Source organism: Equus asinus, chromosome 2 (assembly GCF_041296235.1).
Source record: "Equus asinus isolate D_3611 breed Donkey chromosome 2, EquAss-T2T_v2, whole genome shotgun sequence".
Lineage (NCBI taxonomy): Eukaryota > Metazoa > Chordata > Mammalia > Perissodactyla > Equidae > Equus > Equus asinus.
Genome location: NC_091791.1, coordinates 153,747,253 through 153,765,369, shown reverse-complemented (window position 1 = coordinate 153,765,369; position 18,117 = coordinate 153,747,253). Strand labels below are relative to the sequence as shown.

The 18,117-nt window shown below is 52.4% G+C and overlaps 1 protein-coding gene across 4 annotated transcripts in view; it reads right to left on the bottom strand.

Moving 5' to 3' along the window:
* The window catches only part of PLA2G4D (phospholipase A2 group IVD), a 32,645-nt gene extending 14,743 nt beyond the window's left edge, over positions 1-17,902 (bottom strand). For 3 of the 4 annotated variants that reach the window (XR_006523377.2, XR_011499926.1, XM_014857324.3), the window contains exons 1-17: positions 17,756-17,902; positions 14,663-14,735; positions 14,337-14,473; positions 13,617-13,748; positions 12,832-12,872; positions 12,413-12,455; positions 10,959-11,022; positions 10,451-10,587; positions 9,513-9,623; positions 9,347-9,384; positions 9,052-9,187; positions 8,591-8,727; positions 7,161-7,383; positions 1,405-1,522; positions 881-1,018; positions 520-627; positions 177-368 (exon numbers count right to left, since the gene is read on the bottom strand). Coding sequence is in view for 2 of the 4 variants with exons in the window: in XM_014857324.3 (XP_014712810.2) it covers positions 177-368; positions 520-627; positions 881-1,018; positions 1,405-1,522; positions 7,161-7,383; positions 8,591-8,727; positions 9,052-9,187; positions 9,347-9,384; positions 9,513-9,623; positions 10,451-10,587; positions 10,959-11,022; positions 12,413-12,455; positions 12,832-12,872; positions 13,617-13,748; positions 14,337-14,473; positions 14,663-14,735; positions 17,756-17,800 (1,873 nt within the window). In the remaining 2 variants the exon portion in view is untranslated. Of the gene's footprint in view, positions 1-176; positions 369-519; positions 628-880; positions 1,019-1,404; positions 1,523-7,160; positions 7,384-8,590; positions 8,728-9,051; positions 9,188-9,346; positions 9,385-9,512; positions 9,624-10,450; positions 10,588-10,958; positions 11,023-12,412; positions 12,456-12,831; positions 12,873-13,043; positions 13,212-13,616; positions 13,749-14,336; positions 14,474-14,662; positions 14,736-17,755 lie in introns of those variants that run through there. The other variant, XM_044765084.2, reaches the window with a different exon arrangement.
* Positions 17,903-18,117: the final 215 nt, after the last annotated feature.

The window sequence follows — 18,117 nt, the reverse complement described above, 5'->3', positions numbered from 1 at the left end:
GTCACCCTCTGAGTGCACATGCCACCCCAGCCCTTCCCAAGACCGTCTCCAGGCCACATCCCAGAAGTGGATGCTGTGACTCCCCCCACCCCAGGCCTCTGCCAGTCCCAGCCATGGTCCATCTCCACCTGGGAGCCCAACCTTGTTACCTGAGGACACATGGCAGTGGTCCTTACCCGCCCAGGTGGAGAAGGCTTTCTGGCCACAGTAGTCCTGGTGCAGCTGGAGGCCCCGGAGGAAGTTGGAGCTGTGCTGGTGGAGCGGCCTGTTGGTCAGGAAGCCCTTAAACGCCTGGGCCAGTGCTGTTCCAGGCTGCAGCCAAGAGGTCTCTGGCCTTGAGGAGGTCCTTGAGGAGGCAGAGGGCTCCTCTGGGCCCAGAGAAACAGACATTGGTCCAGTGAGGGGCCTGTAAATGCCTGGCCATGCCTCTCTTCTGACAGCCCACAGGCCCCAGCCCCTGCAGCGTCTGAAGGGGAAGTGGCCTCATCCTCGGCTCCCCTCACTGTGTCCCTTTCCTACCTAGGTCCCTGATCTTGTCCTTGATATGCTGTCTCCAGTCGTCACCAGAGCTGGTGAGGTCATACCAGGCATCCAGCAAGTTCAGGGAGAAAATGTTGCTCCAGATACCTGGAGGCCAAATCCCCATGAGAGGTCAGCCTCAGGCCTCAGCACCCTGCTCCCATCGCCTGGAAGCCAGTGGTCCCCCACCCTTAGGTGCGGATGGAAAATGGGAGCAGGGAGCAGGCTGCCCCAGTGGGGCTTCCCCAGCTCAACCTTGGCCCTTACCCGGGGGCTCTGCCAGACCCGAGTACAGGAGTCACGTCCAGTCAGACAGGCCCGGCCCGAGACTGTCCAGGGTCTTCAAAGTGACCACCCTCACCTTCCAGAAAGCAGATCCGGGACTCAGGGAGTCTCCTCATCAGCCGCCCCATGAAGAACTCAGAGCCAAAGAGCTCGGAGGGGACGAAGGCACCGTACTTCAGGAACCCGACCTCATAGGGGGAGAACTCAACCCACTCTGAGAGAGGAGGCAGAGGCAGGGATGGGAGGAGAGCGGGCTGGGGGGAGCCTGCCTCTGACAAAGGCCAAAGGTACTGCCCCCCAGCAGGCCACAGCCTCCTCCCTGCCTGGCTGACCCCTGGGCTGACCACTCCCCCACCCAGCCCCTTGACCACAACCCCCCCACCAGCCCCGACGCCTACCCACTCCCCTCCAGGACAGCGAGCTCCACTGGCTGGCTCATCAGCCCTCAGAACCACCACCCTTCCAGGTGGCTGCACAGGCGATCTGTGCAGGAGTTTTCTGTTTGAATTCTCTGGAGACTCACAGGGCGCAGAGGAAGTATTTGTGTATGCTGTGTGTGTATGTATTGGAGGGTGAAGTGGACAGAACTGAGGACTGTACCCTTGAAGTCGAAGGTCCCCAGATTGTTCTCTTTGACATTGAGGCTCAAGTAGAGGGGCAGGGGGTTTTGGCCCCGCTCCAGTGCAGCTCTCTGTCCTGACAGCTTCTGATCCATCACCTAGGGTGGGGGCATGAGGGCCTAAGTGAGGTTGGGAGCACCATGGAGGAAGCAACTCCACCAGGACAGGAGTGGGGCAGGGGCACAGGCTGGGGGTGAGGAGGCAGCTCCCCCATCAGGATTCGGGTGTCATACGTGGGTACACACATTCAGTTCCCACTCCCACCCCCAGGTTCTGACCAGCCCCATATGCAGGGTCGCCATGTAGGGCCATGCAGGTTGTGCACTGCATATCTTCATAGAGTACCATTTACAAGCACCACAATGTCAACAGTGACACCCCACCCCTGCATTCTGTGGTTCCAGCGGCCCCAACTTTATGGGTTAAAGGGTGGACCCTGACACACAGACACAAAGGCACAACACACATACCCATCCACATGCGCATGCACACACACTCATTGCTTTCCCGAAAGGACACAGGAATCCCCATTTAGTATACATTGTAAGCTCTGCCAGGGGATGGGCCACCCCTTCTGGGTTCACCTTAATGCAGTTCAAGTTTCAGCCCCTCCCAATGCTTTCCTGACATCCTTGCCTCCCCTCCGCACCCACTTCTTTCCTGCTTTGCACAGTGTGAAGTTTACCCCAGTGTTCATTCTTGCCTTCTGTTTCTAATTTTCTCTTCAATAAAATTCCAGGCCCTGCCTTTGATGGCCAGGACTGTGGCTTGCCTTTTGGGGAGGTGAGCCCCTCACCCCTCTACCAAGCCTCACCGAGTTCTAGGGGCACAGAAAGTTCTCCTTCTGTCCTGGACCAAAGATGCAAATAGGGTTCATCTCAAGCGACAGTAAGGTGAATGGTGGCGGCTGCATGGAGCCTCACCTTGGGAGGGCTCTGCCGCCACAGGCCCTGGGCTGTTTCTGATGGAGCCGTACGTGTGCCACGAACGTGCATCCCTCTCCTAGGCTCTCTGAGCTGGAAGGCACCTCACTCAGCAGCTGGACCTTGGGAGTTCCCAACCTACCAAGTCAGCCCTTATCATCGGATTTACTTAGACAGCGTGTTAAATATACTGATCAGGGGGCTCTTCTGAGAATCTGCAGGAGCCACTTAGGAATTTGCCTTTTTAAAAATCTCCTCAGGTGTTTCCGATGATCAGCCAGGTGTGCGTCCCAGGATTCTAGCCCAGCAGTGAGGAGTCCCCGTCCACACCCACGGGGAACCTCCTCTTCCCTCCTGGCAGCCCTCTGTCATGAGATAAGAGCACTCATGTGTCAACCACAGTCATCACTTCCCCAGCTCTTCAGTGATACCCAATATGACTTGAGTTACAGGAAATCCAAAGGGAAATCCCCAACTAAGTCTCGAGTCCGCTGGCAGGACGATTCGTCGTATCTACAAGTCAGTCCTATGGGTGTGAATGTATGTACTTGTTGAGTGAGAGGGGGCCTGATTAATACCTGCAATTTTTCTTTAGGAATCCTGTTTGCCTGCTCTTTTGACATGTACATTGAGGGAAAATGTGTCCTTTTACTACAGATGCACAATTTCTGCCCTGGGGAAAGGTTTGGAAAAGGGCCAGCACCCCCCCCCATCTACTGAGACAGCTCCCAGTCTTCCTCTTCCTTTGACTAGCTACCAGTAAGTCACCACAGGCCTGTCCGGCTCTAGCCCCCCCGTTTCCAAACGAGGACCCCCAACTCTGCAGAACACCACTCTGACGACTCGCGGGTCCCACCTGAAGGGTGGGAGCGTGGCAACATGTTGATGTGGTCTGGACATTGTATGGGGTGGGATTAAAGCGTGTGTGCAAAACCTTTTGTCCAGAGTTGAAGAAAAACACTTAAGACCTTCTTAAGTCAGGAAAAGAGAAGAGAAAAACTGTGAGTTTCTCCTTGAGGAAGGGTGAGCCGCTCCCAAGCAGCTGAGTACGTGCCAGCAAAAGATTAAAGAAAAACGTTTCAAAGAGACGGTTTGAGAAGCACTGATCGTAACAGGTGCATTTTACGGGTGGGTTTTCACCAAAACCAAAGCGACAAGTGTAGAAGTATGTAGACTAACCATGTTCTGAGTAAAGTTCAGGGTATAATATTTCTCTAATAATATTTAATATGAATGAAACTGAGGTTCGTTATGAATGGAGTTGTATTTTCCGACACTTTAAACTGACTTTTGGTACTGTAGATTAGCATGGGATAGAGACGATAGGTAAAATTTGAAACCAACATGAAATTTTTCTGAATAAAGAATTATTTTAAAAAGCATACAATGAATGCTGGCTTTAAGACATAAAACATGATAACCCAGAAAAAAAGAAACAATATTTGAAAAGCTTTCATATGGCGACAAAAGTTTTAAAACCACAAGGGTGCTATTTTAAGAATAGATTGTTGGGGCGGGCCCCGTGGCCGAGTGGTTAAGTTGGGACGCTCCGCTTCAGCGGCCCAGGGTTTTACCAGTTCAGATCCCGGGCGCGGACACCACTAGTCAGGCCACACTGAGGTGGCGTCCCACATGCCACAACTAGAAGGACCCACAACTAAAATATACAACTATGTACTGGGGGGATTTGGGGAGAAAAAGTAGGAAAAACAAAAAGAAGATTGGCAACAGTTGTTAGCTCAGGTGCCAATCTTTAAAAAAAAAAAGAACATTCTGTTGTTCAATAATTTTACAAGATTTTTTATTCTTGTGAACAACAAAAAACTAATTAAGTTTGACTTTTTAAAAATGACTATAAACCTTGTCCATAAAACCATGCATTAAGTCATTACTGGAGGATCAAACGGCAATTAAAGTCTTCTTTCTAGTCTCGGATCAAACTGCATTTTCTAGTACCTCATAAAGTGAACCATCAAAACCAGCTTCTCCCACTCATAGTAACCAGATGCTGCCACCAGGCAGAACAGTCAGTTAATAAAACACAACACTCTCAAAACCGAACATAAACTTAAACAGTAGATCCAAAGAATACACAAACTATATTAAGAAAATAAAAATATTTCAAGTAATTACATTGGTTTGATAAATTCAAAGCCATTTCTATAAAAATCCCAACAACATTTATCATGAAACTTGCGTAGCTGATTCTCTTATGTGTACAGAAGAAGAAAGGGCCAAAGGTAGCCAAGGTGATTCCGAGAAGAAGCCAGGTGGCGGATGGGGGTACGTTGGCCCTGTCAGATACCAAGGTTTATTACAAAGGTAGAGTAACTCAGCCACTGCGATACTGGCACACGGATGGAGAACCAGCCCCATTAGAATGGAATAGAACTCAGGAAGAGTCCCGTGAATATATGAAAGCTGACACACGACAGAAGCAGAATCAGATCAGTAGAGAAAAAAAAAATCAATAAGTGATATTGGGAAAGTTTGCTATCCATATGGGAAAGTAATAAAACTGGATTCCCATACACATAAGACCTGCCGATACATTCAGGGTGGATTAAAGGCCTAATTCTGAAAACCAAATCTTTAAAACTTTTATAAGAATATATAGGGGGCCAGCCTGGTGGCGCAGTGGTTATGTTCCACTTTAGCGGTCCAGGGTTCCCTGGTTCGCATCCCGGGTGCCGACATGGCACCACTTGGCAAGCCATGCTGTGGTAGGCATCCCATGTATAAAGTAGAGGAAGATGGGCATGGATGTTAGCTCAGGGCCAGTTTTCCTCAGCAAAAAGAGGAGGATTGGCAACAGATGTTAGTTCAGGGCTAATCATCCTCAAAATAAATAAATAAATAAATATTTTTTTAAAAAAGAATATATAGGAAGATCTCATAACTTTGGGGGAGGGAAAGATTTCTTAAGGAAGACACTAAAAGCACAAACTGTAAAGGAAAAAAATGATACACTGGATAATATTAAAATTATGCATCAAAATCTATTAGAACTGATAAAGACAATATCTAGCATATACAAAAAATTGCCACAAAATATAAAAAAGAAGAATTAAACAGAAAAATGGAGAAGGATTTGAGTAGGTAATCCGTAGAAGAGGAAGTTGCAGTGACAAACTTGCAAACATGATGTCACACTAAAAATCAAGGAAATGGAAAACTACAATAAAATTTCATTTTACGCCTATAAAATGAACAAAAATTGAAAAGCCTAAAGAGCATGTAGAGGAAAAGAAACGACGAGACACTGGTGGTGAGAGTGCGAATTCATACGAGCCTTCTGGAGAACAATTTGATAACAGCTGGGAAAGTGGAAGGCACACTTAACCAACGGCCTAACAATTCCACCGGTAGGCAGACATCCTCAAGGCTTAGAGAATCTCTTACACATGTGCACGAGGAGACTTATACAAACCATTCGTGCAAATATTATATTTTTCTTAAGGATATATATTTTTACTAAAGTCTATGTAATAAAGGTGTATATAATAAAGGTATATAAAATACATGTTATGTAGTTATGTTATGTATTATGTAACATAATAAAGTGTACAGATTGCAGATAGGCATGTGATGATAAACCTAAATTCAGGATGGTGGTTACCTCTGGGGGTGGGAAGGAAATGGGGCTGCGGAGGGGTCCCCAGGGGGCTTCAGCCCTTTCTGTAACATTTCAATTCCTAGGCTGGTTGGTGAGATCATGCATACTCATTACATTATTCTCTATGCTTTATGCACTTTCTTAGGTCTGAAGCATAGTAAAAATTTAATAACAAATATTAAGATTTTTACAACAAGTATTTTTAAACGAAAAAATAAAAAATACGAATGGTTGGTGATTTCCAAGTAGCATTGTGCTTGCCCGCAAGAAAATGTAAAGAAAAAAATTCAAAGCAAATTCATTTTTGGTTAGTTTACATGATAAGCATTCTTGGTCAAAGTTCTGAAAAGAAAGATAAGAATCCTTCCTCTGCTAATTTATTTGATAGTTTACTTTTTTGTTATGCATATTAAAGAAACTTTTTGAGTTTTAGTCCTTTCAAATGCTTTAAAAGAAACTTTGTTCAGATAGCTCTGTGCAGTAAAACAACAGTGAAACAATCACTGATTTTAATAATTTGATCAGTTCATCTGAGATTTAGCAGTTAACTTACTAAACTTTCCTTAAGGAAGCAATATATAAAAAATGCATATGTTCAGTTTTGTCTTGATGCTGTTTGCACAATAGTAAAGAAATATAACAGCTAACACTTCATGCTTACTCTATACCAAGGGACCACTGAGTACTCACAACAACCTTATGAGCTAAGTACTATTCTCATTCCCATTGTACAGATGAGAAAACTGAGGCACAGAAAGGTTAAGTAACTTGCTTGAGGACACAGAGCTGGTAAGAGGCCCTGGGATTAGAACCCAGGGAATCTGGCTCCAGAGTCTGTGCTTTTAACACTACCATGAAGATTAAGAAGAAGAATACATTTCATAACGCAGTATAACTGAAATAAAAGCTGTTGGAGCAATCTCACTGACTCAAACACACCGCAAAAGCTTTGTTTACTTTACTGACTTTGGCATTGACTGGTCCCTAGCTCTCGGGAGATCCAGCAATTCTGTTTGACGGCAATTAACCGAAGAATAGCCTGACTCAAAAAGGCGGCATCTCCAAGTTGGGCAAACACTGAAACACTGGAGTTCCCACAGCCTTGAACCAGGTCGCAGTCTCTCCCACCCTGGCAGGAAAGGCGCGCGCGCGCCAGCCCCACCCGAGCACGCGCCCCGCCCCGCACGGGCCTCCTACCTGGCCGTGCAGCATGGCCTCCAGCGCCAGAGCCCACAGGTCCACGAAGGTCACGGGGTGGCCCTGCTCCGCCCGGAGCTCCAGCTCCCGCCGGTAGCTCTCCAGGCGCTCTGGGGAGAAGGCGTCCAGCTTGCTCTTGGCCAGGTGCTCTCGGGCGTGTCTGATGGGTCCCTCAAGGTCTCTCTGCGACCACTCAGGGTCCCCGTAGAGGTGGGCCATTGTCCTGGGAGAAAAAAGGGACCGTGCAGCAGGAGGCCGAGGCCCAGCACGGGTCACTGCAACTCTTACTTCCCTCCCTCTGACTTCCAACAGGGCTCCTCCTAGCTGGAAAATGTGTCTCAGGGCTTCCTCGCCTTCCAGATCAGCACTGTCCGGTATAAATATAGTGTGAGCCACGTATGTCATTTAAAATTTCCTAGTAACCGCATTTTTAAAAAGTCAAAAGAGATCAGTAAAACAATTTTAATAATATATTTCATTTAATTCAATATACCCGAAAATTATCATTTCAACATGTAATCAATATAAAAAATTAACAAATTAATTTTTTTCAAACTTAGTCTTCAAAATTCACTGTGTATTTTTTATTTATAACACATCTCAATTTGCTCTAGCCATATTTCAAGTGGTCCACAACCACATGTGGCTAGTGGCTACTGTACTGTCCAGCTCAGCTCCAGACCCTAGTCCAGTTTTCATAGGTCTGTCCTGAAGCCCTTTAAGACTCTGTCAACAACTGTCACCTAAACTCCTCTGAGGAGTTTATTCCTCTTTTACTCCTAAAAGTCACATTTCAATAAGACTCAAAGGAATGAATCTCTAACAGTGAAAAGTCTCACCTCATCACAGACAGGGTGGGGTGTAGGGAGGCCAGATTGTCTTTAGGTAAAATTGCATCTCTTGACCTCAATTTCCTCATCTATACTATAGGAGCCATAGGAGTCACCACCCTAGAGAGTGTTGTGAGGATTAAATGAGGTAATAATTAAAGAAAAACAAGCTACCAATTTGGAGTGCCGGGACGAGTTAGATATGTTAAGTGTTTTACTTGGGCTGTCCCACTCCCATCCTGTGGAGTATGTGCTATTATTGCCCCCATTTTGGTGATGAGTCAACTGAGAATCAGAGGAAATAAGTTGCTCAAGGTCACCCACCCAGCCAGTAGTGGTGTTGCAGAGACTCAAACCAGCTCCTTCTGAAGCAGCTACCCTGCACCTCTCTAGCAGCGTGGAGTGGACATTGGCAAGGCCTGGCTCGTGGCAGGACCTCTGCATGTGTATTTCCTCCCTTCTCAGAAAGCCACTTGACTCCCATGAGACCATACTGCTCACAGCCACTTGGCTTCCCCATATAGAGGGTCCCTCTAGCCTCCACTCCACTCCCATCTGGGGCCTGCTCATCTCTGCTCTTCCAGTCCCCAGGGCCCTCACCATGTAGAGCCCGAGACGCCCCCAAAGTAGGTCACGCAGTCCAGGAGGCCCAGCTTCTGCAAGGCCAACAGGTGGCCGTAGAGAGAGGTCATGGCCCGAGCGCCTCCTCCTGTGGCCATGATGCCCACGACGGGGACCTGGATCACACACAGACACAGGCTGGTCTAACAAGGACAAGGATGGAGCTGCCTCCTGCCTCCAGGGAAGGGACCTCGTGGTCAGGGCCTGATGGAGTCAGGGTTAGAGCTAGTGTCCAGCCCCTCCCCAGGAAGTGACAGCTCTCGGCCCTGGACAGAGCCCCAAAGGGCGTTTGAACCCCAGAGCTCAGCATGCCCCACATCTCCCCCACATGCTCCCTGCCCAGCCTCAGCTGGCTGGAGTGTCTGGAGAGGGCAGAAGAAGCAGGCGCTCCCTTGAGTCCAGGCCAAGGTGTCTGCGCCACATCCCCTGCGCTCCCAGACCTCGTGCTCCTGCAGGTCCCCTTCCAGCTGCAGGGCCTGCTTCAGGGCCCTGGCCGCCACCCGCTTCCTCCTGCTCAGGAAGGCTTTCTCCTCCGCACACAGGTCGAAGCTCAGGTGCACGGCCACCTCCTTGGGGCTGGAGTGGTGGAGGATCCAAGGGTCAGGGGGCAGCTGCATCGCTCAGCAGCTGCCAAATTACCTCCCCGCTCCCAACCCCAAGGACCACCCTTTCCACAGCGCTCCCCTGCCTCCTGCCCACCCCTCACGGCCTTCCACAGATCGGAGTGTCCCTTACCAGTCCTCAGTCTTGAGCTGCAGCCTCACTCCTGGGACCTGAAATCAAAGCAAGAGCCCTGCTCGGAATGTTGTAAACCCCAAGGGGAATGTGGGTGCCCCTACAGGCCTTGGGCTCCCCCATCTTTATCCTCACTGGCACTTCCCATCCAGTTGAGGCCACTTACATTTGTAGCAGGAAGGTCAATGGTCACCTCCTTCCCCACAGCCAAGGACCTCAGGGGCACTGTGAGGTGCCCTGCTGAGCTGTCTGAGTTCCAGCCATTGCTTTCCGAGCTCTGGAGGGAAATATACATTTTTTCGTTTATTCAACAAATCATTACTGAGTATCTAGACAGTGATCCAGACAGACACAGTCCCTCTCTGATAATACAAAAATAATTACAATATTTACAATTATTATTATTAATTACAAAAATAGTTAATATTTATTTAGGGTAGTAATAGCTAGTATTTATGGTTCTCACTGACTCGTGTGTATGAATTTATAAAGAAACTGGTAGTGAACAGATTTTATTAAGTTAGTTAGAAAGGGTTGGAAAAGAAGTAAGCGGTGTGATATGATAGAGTAACTGAGGGTGGGTATGTGGGGTTGATTGAGGATGGAGGGTCAAGGAGGGCCCCTCTGAAGAGATGCCGTCTGAGCTGAGATCTAAAAAAGGAGGAGGAAGGGGAGCAGGCAGTGTTGGAAGGAGTCAGAGAGGATGGGGAGAGCAGTTGGCATGTTGGAAAAGCATGGAGAGACCAGGATGCCTGGAGCATCATGAAGGCAGGGGAGCATGGGACAAAATGAGGTGGAAGAGGTGGCAGGGGCTGGGCTGGGCAGGGCCTTCCGGGCACACCCAGGGGATTTTCTTCTAAGAGCATCACTGGAGGAGCCACTGGAAGGTTCAGACAAAGACCTGCATGGTAGAGCAGCCCCCCTATGCCCACCCCAGGTGCCCGGTGGTCCTCCCTATCTGCCAAGGGCACAGTGCCAAACTGGGGGAGACTGACAAGGCCACAGGGGCCGGGCCTTGGCAGGGGGAGGGCCAGGGAGGGGCCCGCAGGAGCTGGAGTTTGCCCAGCCTGGGGTTGGCGGGAGAGGTCCAGAGCTGACACCCACCCTCAGGCGCCCGCTCAGCTCTGCCTCTTGAGCCGCCATGTAGTGGAAGCAGAAGGCAGAGGCTGTGTCCAGAGCAGCCGTCTGTGTGTCCTCATATGACCCCTTCAGCACCAGCTCCAGCTCCAGCTTATCCTGATCTAGAGAGAGAGCGGGCAGGTTAACACAAGGGGAACAAGGGGAATAAGAGCCTGGAACCCCAGTAAGGACCCGGGAAACCAGCAGTACTGCCCAGACGTGGTGGAGGCAGGTGGCTGGACCGTGGCAAACAGGATTCTGGAAAGGGCCCTCCCCAGCCTGCCGGGCCCCCCAACCTCCATGGGACTCCCACTGCTTTGACATGCTCTCCCCAGGGTCAGGGGGACCCTCCTGCCCAGAGGAGACCTGTTGCCCTTGTGTTGTGTGGGCCAGAAGGAAGAGGCGAGCTGTGCCCTGCACAGGTTTCCCTGCTGCCCTCGTCTGTCCCCCATCTTCCAGGCGGAGGCCAGACCTGGTTCTGAGCAGGTCTCACCTGCGACAAGAGCCGTGCTCCTTGTGCTGTCCAGACGGACATCCAGGCATGATAGCTCCCGGGCCTGGGGCAGACCACATCATGGGCCAGCAGCTCTCCAGGGGAAGCTGAGTTTCCCTCAGCCTCGCCCTCTGAGCCCGGCTGTTCCAAATCCACCACACACAGAACAAGAAGCGGGGTCCAGAGTGGGGCTGGATGCAGAAACCCCCCACCCCACCTTTGATCCACTGCAGCTGCTAAGGCAGATGTCTGGGAGCAGCCCGGAGAGCCCATCTACCCTACTCCCCAGCTCTCCTCGATTTGCCAAACTTTCTGGACTCTCCGAAAGGCCCCAGCCTTCAGGCACAGTTCTTTCTTCTCTGTTTCCCTGGGGCTTCAACCTGCAGGATGCATTCTACTACAACTGCTCCCAAACAGTAGTACGCACACCATTGGTCCACAGGATGAGGGCACAAGGCATTGGAGAAACACTTAAACTTCTAGCAACTAGAATATCTCCTGACTGTCCTCCACTTAACGGACTTGCCACGTGAGCCTGCTGCGTTCTCTCTGCAAAGGGTGCCAGCCGATATGCCTGAAGCCCGCTGCACTCCTGCTACTAACTCTCCCGTGGAATTGCTGAGTTTAACAACACACCGCTGGATTCCATCACCTAAGAGGCAGCTGCCGTAGGTATAACTCTATTTTAACGTGTCTTTGAAAAAGTAACGCTAGCCCATCAAACAGGCACTGGCCCGACCCTGAGGGTGGATGCCTCCTTCAGTTTGGGGCTCTAGGTGCCTTACTCACCCCACGTTAGGCCAGGCCCTGCTCCCAGGTCAGGCCTGCATTGCTGTTCGGGACTTGACTCTGAGTGGAAAGTTTCTAAAGCATCTCTTGCCACCTTGTGCCTATTCCTGTCCCCTGCAGCTTCATGAGCTTGCTGTGTTTAAGGAGAGCTGACCAGGACTCTCCACGGTCCAGAGTAGGAGCTGATTGACCCCCTGACCCTAACCCAAAGCTCCCAGATTGGAAGCCCTCCACACTGGAAACTCCCTCTGAGCCTCAGTATTAACGCCTGAACCAGACCTGGGCCTGCATGGCTTTCTCACCGCCTTCCAGGGCTAAGAACTACGAGTTGATCACATGTGACTCAACACCGTCAGGAGCACCGAAAATTCCCCCCACGCCCTCTCAGCCATCCAGCCTCAGGCCAGAACCTCCTCTCACCTGAGCCTCAGCCTCCCCTCTCTCCATGTTCCTTTCAGCCCCAGACCCCTCCAAGCCCTGCAGCTCCTGACCACAGACCCAGGTGACCACCAGGCTGGGGGGCCAGGGCCCGTCTCACTGCAAAGCCTTGCTCTTGCGTTGGCCCAGCCCCCAGGCAGCTGCCCTGCCCCACCCCGACCCCAGTGTCTGCTCTGGGGCCCCCCACCCCCTCAGCTCCCCCTCACAAGCCCGGGGAAGGTGGTTACCACAAGGACGTTGTTGGTGATGAGGCTTTCTGGGCGGTCTGACCTGGAAAAATCAAACCATCCAGAGTCTGGCTTTGCAAAGGCAAATGCTTCCGGCACTGCCCTGCCCCCTCACAGCCCACGTAGGGCTCCCTGGGTGAAGCTGACGGACTCTAAGTCCTGGAAACAATCCAGGGTGAGGGGAGATGCTTCTGAAGAGTGAAAGGTAAGGAGGGAGAGGGAGAGAGAGGAACAGAGAAAACGCTGACCTTCCTCTCCTCATTTCTGTAAGGGGATGCCCCGACCCAGATGGGCAGAGCTGGGGAGATGAGAGCAGCAAACCTCGGCTGCATTTACCAACAGGAAGATGTGGGTCAAAGACATTTCCCTGAACAAAGCCGGGTCATGAGACGCTTTCTGGGCTGTGGGATATCACTCACGTTTCTTCCATCAGGAACTCCACATCCAGCTCCTCCTGCCCCTGCAATCAAAGATGAGCAAGAGGTCACCATTTACGGACGTCTTTCTGGTGGACAGTTCTTTTACCTGCGTTGGATGGTCATCTCAAGCAGTCTCTAGGGAAGCACGCATTAAAATTCTTCCCATTTTACAGAGGAGGAAATTGAGGCTTAGGGAAAGACGGGCTCCCTACCCAAGTCACCCACAGCCAGTGAGTCCGCAGAGAATAGGTCTCTCTCCCCTGCAACGCTGAAGCGGGAGACGAGGAGCACAAGCCAAGGGAGGCGTGAGGATGCCCAGGGCCCATTTCATCTTCCTCTTGAGGGGGACCCAACCCCAGAACTCTGCCTTCCTCTGACCCCACCCTTCACAACCTGGAGAGAGAGAGCACAGAAATCTTCCTATAGCAGGCCTTGGGCACCACAGAAGCATCAGAGGAGGATCAGAGGCAGTGAGCAGGAGTGACAGAGCCCCGGACTGCCCAAAGGGTTAGTTACCCTGAGCTGTGTTTTGAGGGACCTTAGGAAGTTCTCCACCACCCCATACCTTCCTCCCATAGAGGACTAAAATTCCTCTACTGAGTGGTTCAGTCTGTAGCAGTCAACTTAAGCCTTCTCCTTTCCTATTAAAATGTAAATATCTCTGGGAGGGGTTTCCATCTTCCGTGAATAAGTTTAACCCAGCAGCGTCCCAACAGATGGGAGAAACTGCAACTTGCCCAGCCTGGAGCCCAGAAAGGTGGGGCCCACGGGGACTCCCCACCCACCTGGGGACACAGGGAGAAGGTCTTCCGGAGCAGCTGGCCAGGGAGGACTTCTGAGACGTCATAGAGAACCTTGAAGCAGGTGTCATCCTCTGTGACTGAGTCCTCGTCATAGATGCTCAGCTCCAGAACATTCTAGGGGCCCGAGAACAGCAACTTAGCACATTACTTACTTGCAGCTGTAGCTCACACCACTGAACCCTTACTTGGTGGTCAGGACTAGAAAAGATGATTATGCGTCCATGCCTTGTACTTCAAAATAAAAATAACGGTAAAATTTAAAAGTAGTAAAAGGAAATCCAGCAAGGTCCTGATTTCTCACTGCTAATGTTTGTCTTTATAAAAAAATAGAATTCTTTCAAAGAGTTTTCCAGCCCTGCTTTGCTGGGTCCCTAAGGTACCGGTACAGGCACTGTCTTCAGAGTCCTCCGTGTGTTATCTCGTTTAACCTCACAACCACCCAATCAGGAGGGGATTCTTACTATCTCCATTGCACAGATGGGCTTGGAGAGGACCAGCAGCTTGTTGGACATCAGGCCCACAGCCACTTGATAGGTTTATACCTTCTCTCCAACACAGCACATCCAGGCTGGGGCATGGAGACACCCTCCTCCCCATCCCTTTCTCCGACTGAGCCCTGGGGGAAGGTACACGCCAAGAACCCTCCCTGTGGAGGGTACGGCCTGTCCTCGGGTGAGCAGCTGGGGGTACCCTTGCCTTTACCTTGACCTGACTCTGGATTAGGAAACTGAAGCTCTCGTTCCATATGGGATGACTGGAGTTGGTGACTGTTTTGGTCCTAAACTTCGTTCCAGGTGTGGTTGGCAGCTGTAGGATCACATAGGGGTCTGCCTCGCTCACTGCCAACATCAAGAGAAGTGTCAAGAGAGAGAATTTCTCATATCCCTCTTCAGGGGCCTCGCCAGGTTCCTACTGAGACCCTGGTGGCCACCGTGGACAGTCCAGCCCAGCTCCAACGCACTTTTCTAGGCCTTTCCCATAGGACACAGTCGTCCCTACACCCCTGGAGCCCAGGAAACGGTACTCACACAGGTCAGCCCAGCCCAGGCTCCGCGCCTCCAGGACCTTCACGGTGAGCCGCCAGCAGGCAGAGGCCTCCCCCTGGAGAGAAATAGCCGACTCCTGAGTCCCTCCTGCTCATTCACAAGCCCCACCAATCTGTGCAGGGGCTTCTCTGGAGATGCTCAGTGACATCTCATTGCCAGGTGTTCTGGGGTCAAACACCCTTCGCCCACCACCGTCCTTGGGGCATGGTCCCAGGCTGCAGCAGTCAGGGAGTGGCAGACCCCTCGGGGAGTGGAATTTTGGGGCCTCGCCCCTTCAGGGACAAGACTGCACGGTGTAGTGGAGAAAGAAGGGAACTGAGGGCCGAGGAGTGACCACCACACTGGGCATGTCAGTTTGGGGTCTGCCACCCCCAGTGCTCGCAGGGAGGGCAGCCCTGGGGTGAAGCATGTGACCCTGATGCCCAGCATCCCCCCAGCTCTCTGGATAGGAAGTAAGCATGTGACTCCAGGGAGGCTGAACCCCGGGGAGCCCAGGGGTCTGTGATGGCCACAGGTATTCACCCACTCTTGAGTGTGAATTAGGGAACTCCAAGAGCATCAGGCCATTACTGTGAACAGAGGGTGAAGGTCATTGTGTATTAAAATGCTGGTGAAGCCACATCAGACCACAGACAAGCCCAGTGGGGAGGAAGAAGAGACTGGGTGGGCAGAAGCTCAGAGGGGCAGAGAAGACGAGCAGAAGTAGGTGGCAGGAGGAAAAGCAGAGGGCAGGTAGAGGGGGCTGGGTCCTGCAGGGGACAGAGCACTAAGGGGTATGCTCAAACCCCTACTGCTGAGGTCCGTGGCACTGCAGGGATCCAGGGGGATGTTTGGGTTTCTGTTCTTCCTGAGGCCTGGCTGTGTCACTTTTCTTGGGCACCCTGCACAGGTTTATTATAATAAGCCCCTGTGATCTGCAAGTGTGGTCCTTGCAAGGTGGACATTCAGCATCCCATGGTTGGGAGATGGCGTGATAAGACCAAAGCTTCTTCCTGCTTTGCACTCTTCCGCAACCAGTGCCACTTCCATGGCTCCTGCCTGGACCCTGGCTCTGCTCTGCACAGGTGCCGTCTGCTAGAGGCCAGCTCAGTGTCCACGGGACCAGATCTCTACTTGCCATGGAGAAACTTAAAGGACAATGGACCACAGCAAAGCCACTCCAGACGAGTGCCCCATTCCTGCGCTTCTCCCCTGGGTTTCTTCATCCTCCCTCTCCTGTGGCTTCATGCTGAGTGTCTTTGTCATTCCTGTTGGCTTCCTGCAGGATCCTGGGAGTGCCTTCCTGCTGAGAGTCTTAGCCATCAGCTCTCCCCCTGTGTGGGGACTCTGGGGCTTCCTCCATCCTCCTCCCTCTGGAGAGGCTCAGTGCTGGCCCCTGCCTGTCACTTGGCATGTGGCCCAAGGAGTTTGAGGGAGCTGGAGTCCCCTGACTTGGGTCCAGAGTATCTGTGACTGTGGGGTCTTCAGCAGGAAGAGAAAAATGAGCAGGCCACGTTTTCCCCTGCTGGCACCCATTGACCCATGGTGGGGTAGTGAGGGGAGGTTGGAGAGAAGGTGGTGGAAGCTGCAAGCATAGTCTCAGGCCCTGCACCTCCTGAGTCAGGCTGAGCTGGTGTTCCTGGACCACACAGCAGGCATGTCCCAGAGCCGGTCCTGGATGCCTGGCCTGCCCTGCCAGCCAAGCTCTTGCTGTGGGGGCAGGCTCCAGAGTCCTGGATGCCTGGCCTGCCCTGCCAGCCAAGCTCTTGCTGCGGGGTCAGGCTCCAGACTTCCATTCCAGCAGGAAAGAGGCTGGGCAAAGCTTACCTGCCCCAGGAGCCAACTTGAAGGCTGGGGGTCAAGGGCCCGGTCTCAGGGACTCCGTCCCAGGAACATTAGCTGGAAGCGAGGTGCTTCCAGATGTGTGGGCGGATTCAGGCTCCCAGGGTCAATGAACTTTGGGCTTCAGTTTTGCCCCTAGGCTGGGTCTAGGCTGAGCAGAGGGTGGAAGGAGAAGGATGCCCAGCCTTCTCTAGGGAGATAGGACTAAGGGGAACATTCCAGAAACCTCCACAGCTGGGCTCTGAGGCTCAGGGCTCCTGATGGGAGGAAGAGATGGAGCCAGGGCCGTCCAGCCCCTCCACCACCCTGCTTCTGCAGCCTTGGGTTCCTCCCAGACCCCCAACATGGCATTTCTACTGATGTCCACATTGGGGAGGGTCCTCCAGACTCAGGCTAACATGGGCTGCGGCAGCAGGTGTTGTCCTTCAGTGGAGGGTCCCCTGTCTTCCCCAGGGTTCCCTGGTATCTGGCCTGTCCTAAGCAAGTCCTCTCCAGGAGCACCAGTCTAGAGTTCAGGCCTGGGTCTCAGCACCAAGGCTCCAGCAGCCTGGCAAGGTCTGTGAATGAGGCAAATGCCTCAGGACAGTGAGCTTGGCACACTTTGCCCCCTTCATGGCCACTGTCTTGGGCACCAGCGGAGACCTGGGGAGTCAGTCCTTCTGGCCTTGGTCTCTGGTAGAGGATGAGAAATCTGGGCTGAGGGGAAGCACTTGGCAGGGGTGGGGAGAGCAATTTGCAGGCCTCCCTGGCCTGGTCACAGCCTCATGGCTCCTGGGCCCAGTACATAATGGGCAGTGGATGGGGATTTGGGCTGGCAGAGCTCCTGGGACACACAGTGTGGTCCCGGGGCTCCAGCCAGTTCCAGGAAGTCCGCTGCCTGCAGAGGTGGGCTGTGGGCCTGGTGGGGTCTCTTCTGTGACACACAGCAGCTGATGTGGCACGGGAGCCTTTGCAGGGAGGAGGGGAGGGGCTTTCAGGGGACTGCCGCCTGGTCACTCATGGTGGACAGGGGAGGCTCTGGTCTTCTATGGATGCTGATCATCCATCCCAGCCACTCCCCATCCCCAAGCACAGACTCTGTCAGCCTCTGCCTCCCACCCTTGGCCTCTGCCTAGGTAGAGACCCCAGGTCTGAGGCCAGGCCCTCCCCAGTGGCCAAAATCACCTCAGTTTCAGCTGTGTGAAGCTTCTTGGAAGGCACCCTGGCCCCAGGCCCGCCCCTGAGTGATGTCCACGGACTCGGACACAGTGTTACCTGGTGAGGATGGCCAAGTGGTTCCCTGGGTGTCAGTCTCTCCATGGCAACCCTTCCGGCTCCCCTCCAGCCCCTGCCAAGATGCCAGCTCCCTAGCTGGCTGACTATTCCAATTGGATGGGACTGACCAGGAATCTGGCAGCCTTCAGGGAGCCAACGCTTCTATAAACAGATTGGGGCTCCACCCTCAGGTCACTCCCTCAGCCCAGCCCCTTCGCCTCTTCCCCAAGAGGCTGAGTCAATCAGCATCTCCTGAAACCTCTGGCGGGGCTCCAGCAGCCACAGGTGGAGCACCACTTCCAGAGCTGGGGTGTCAAGGCTGCAGATGCAGCGAGGAGGGGAGACAAGACCCAGGAGCTGTG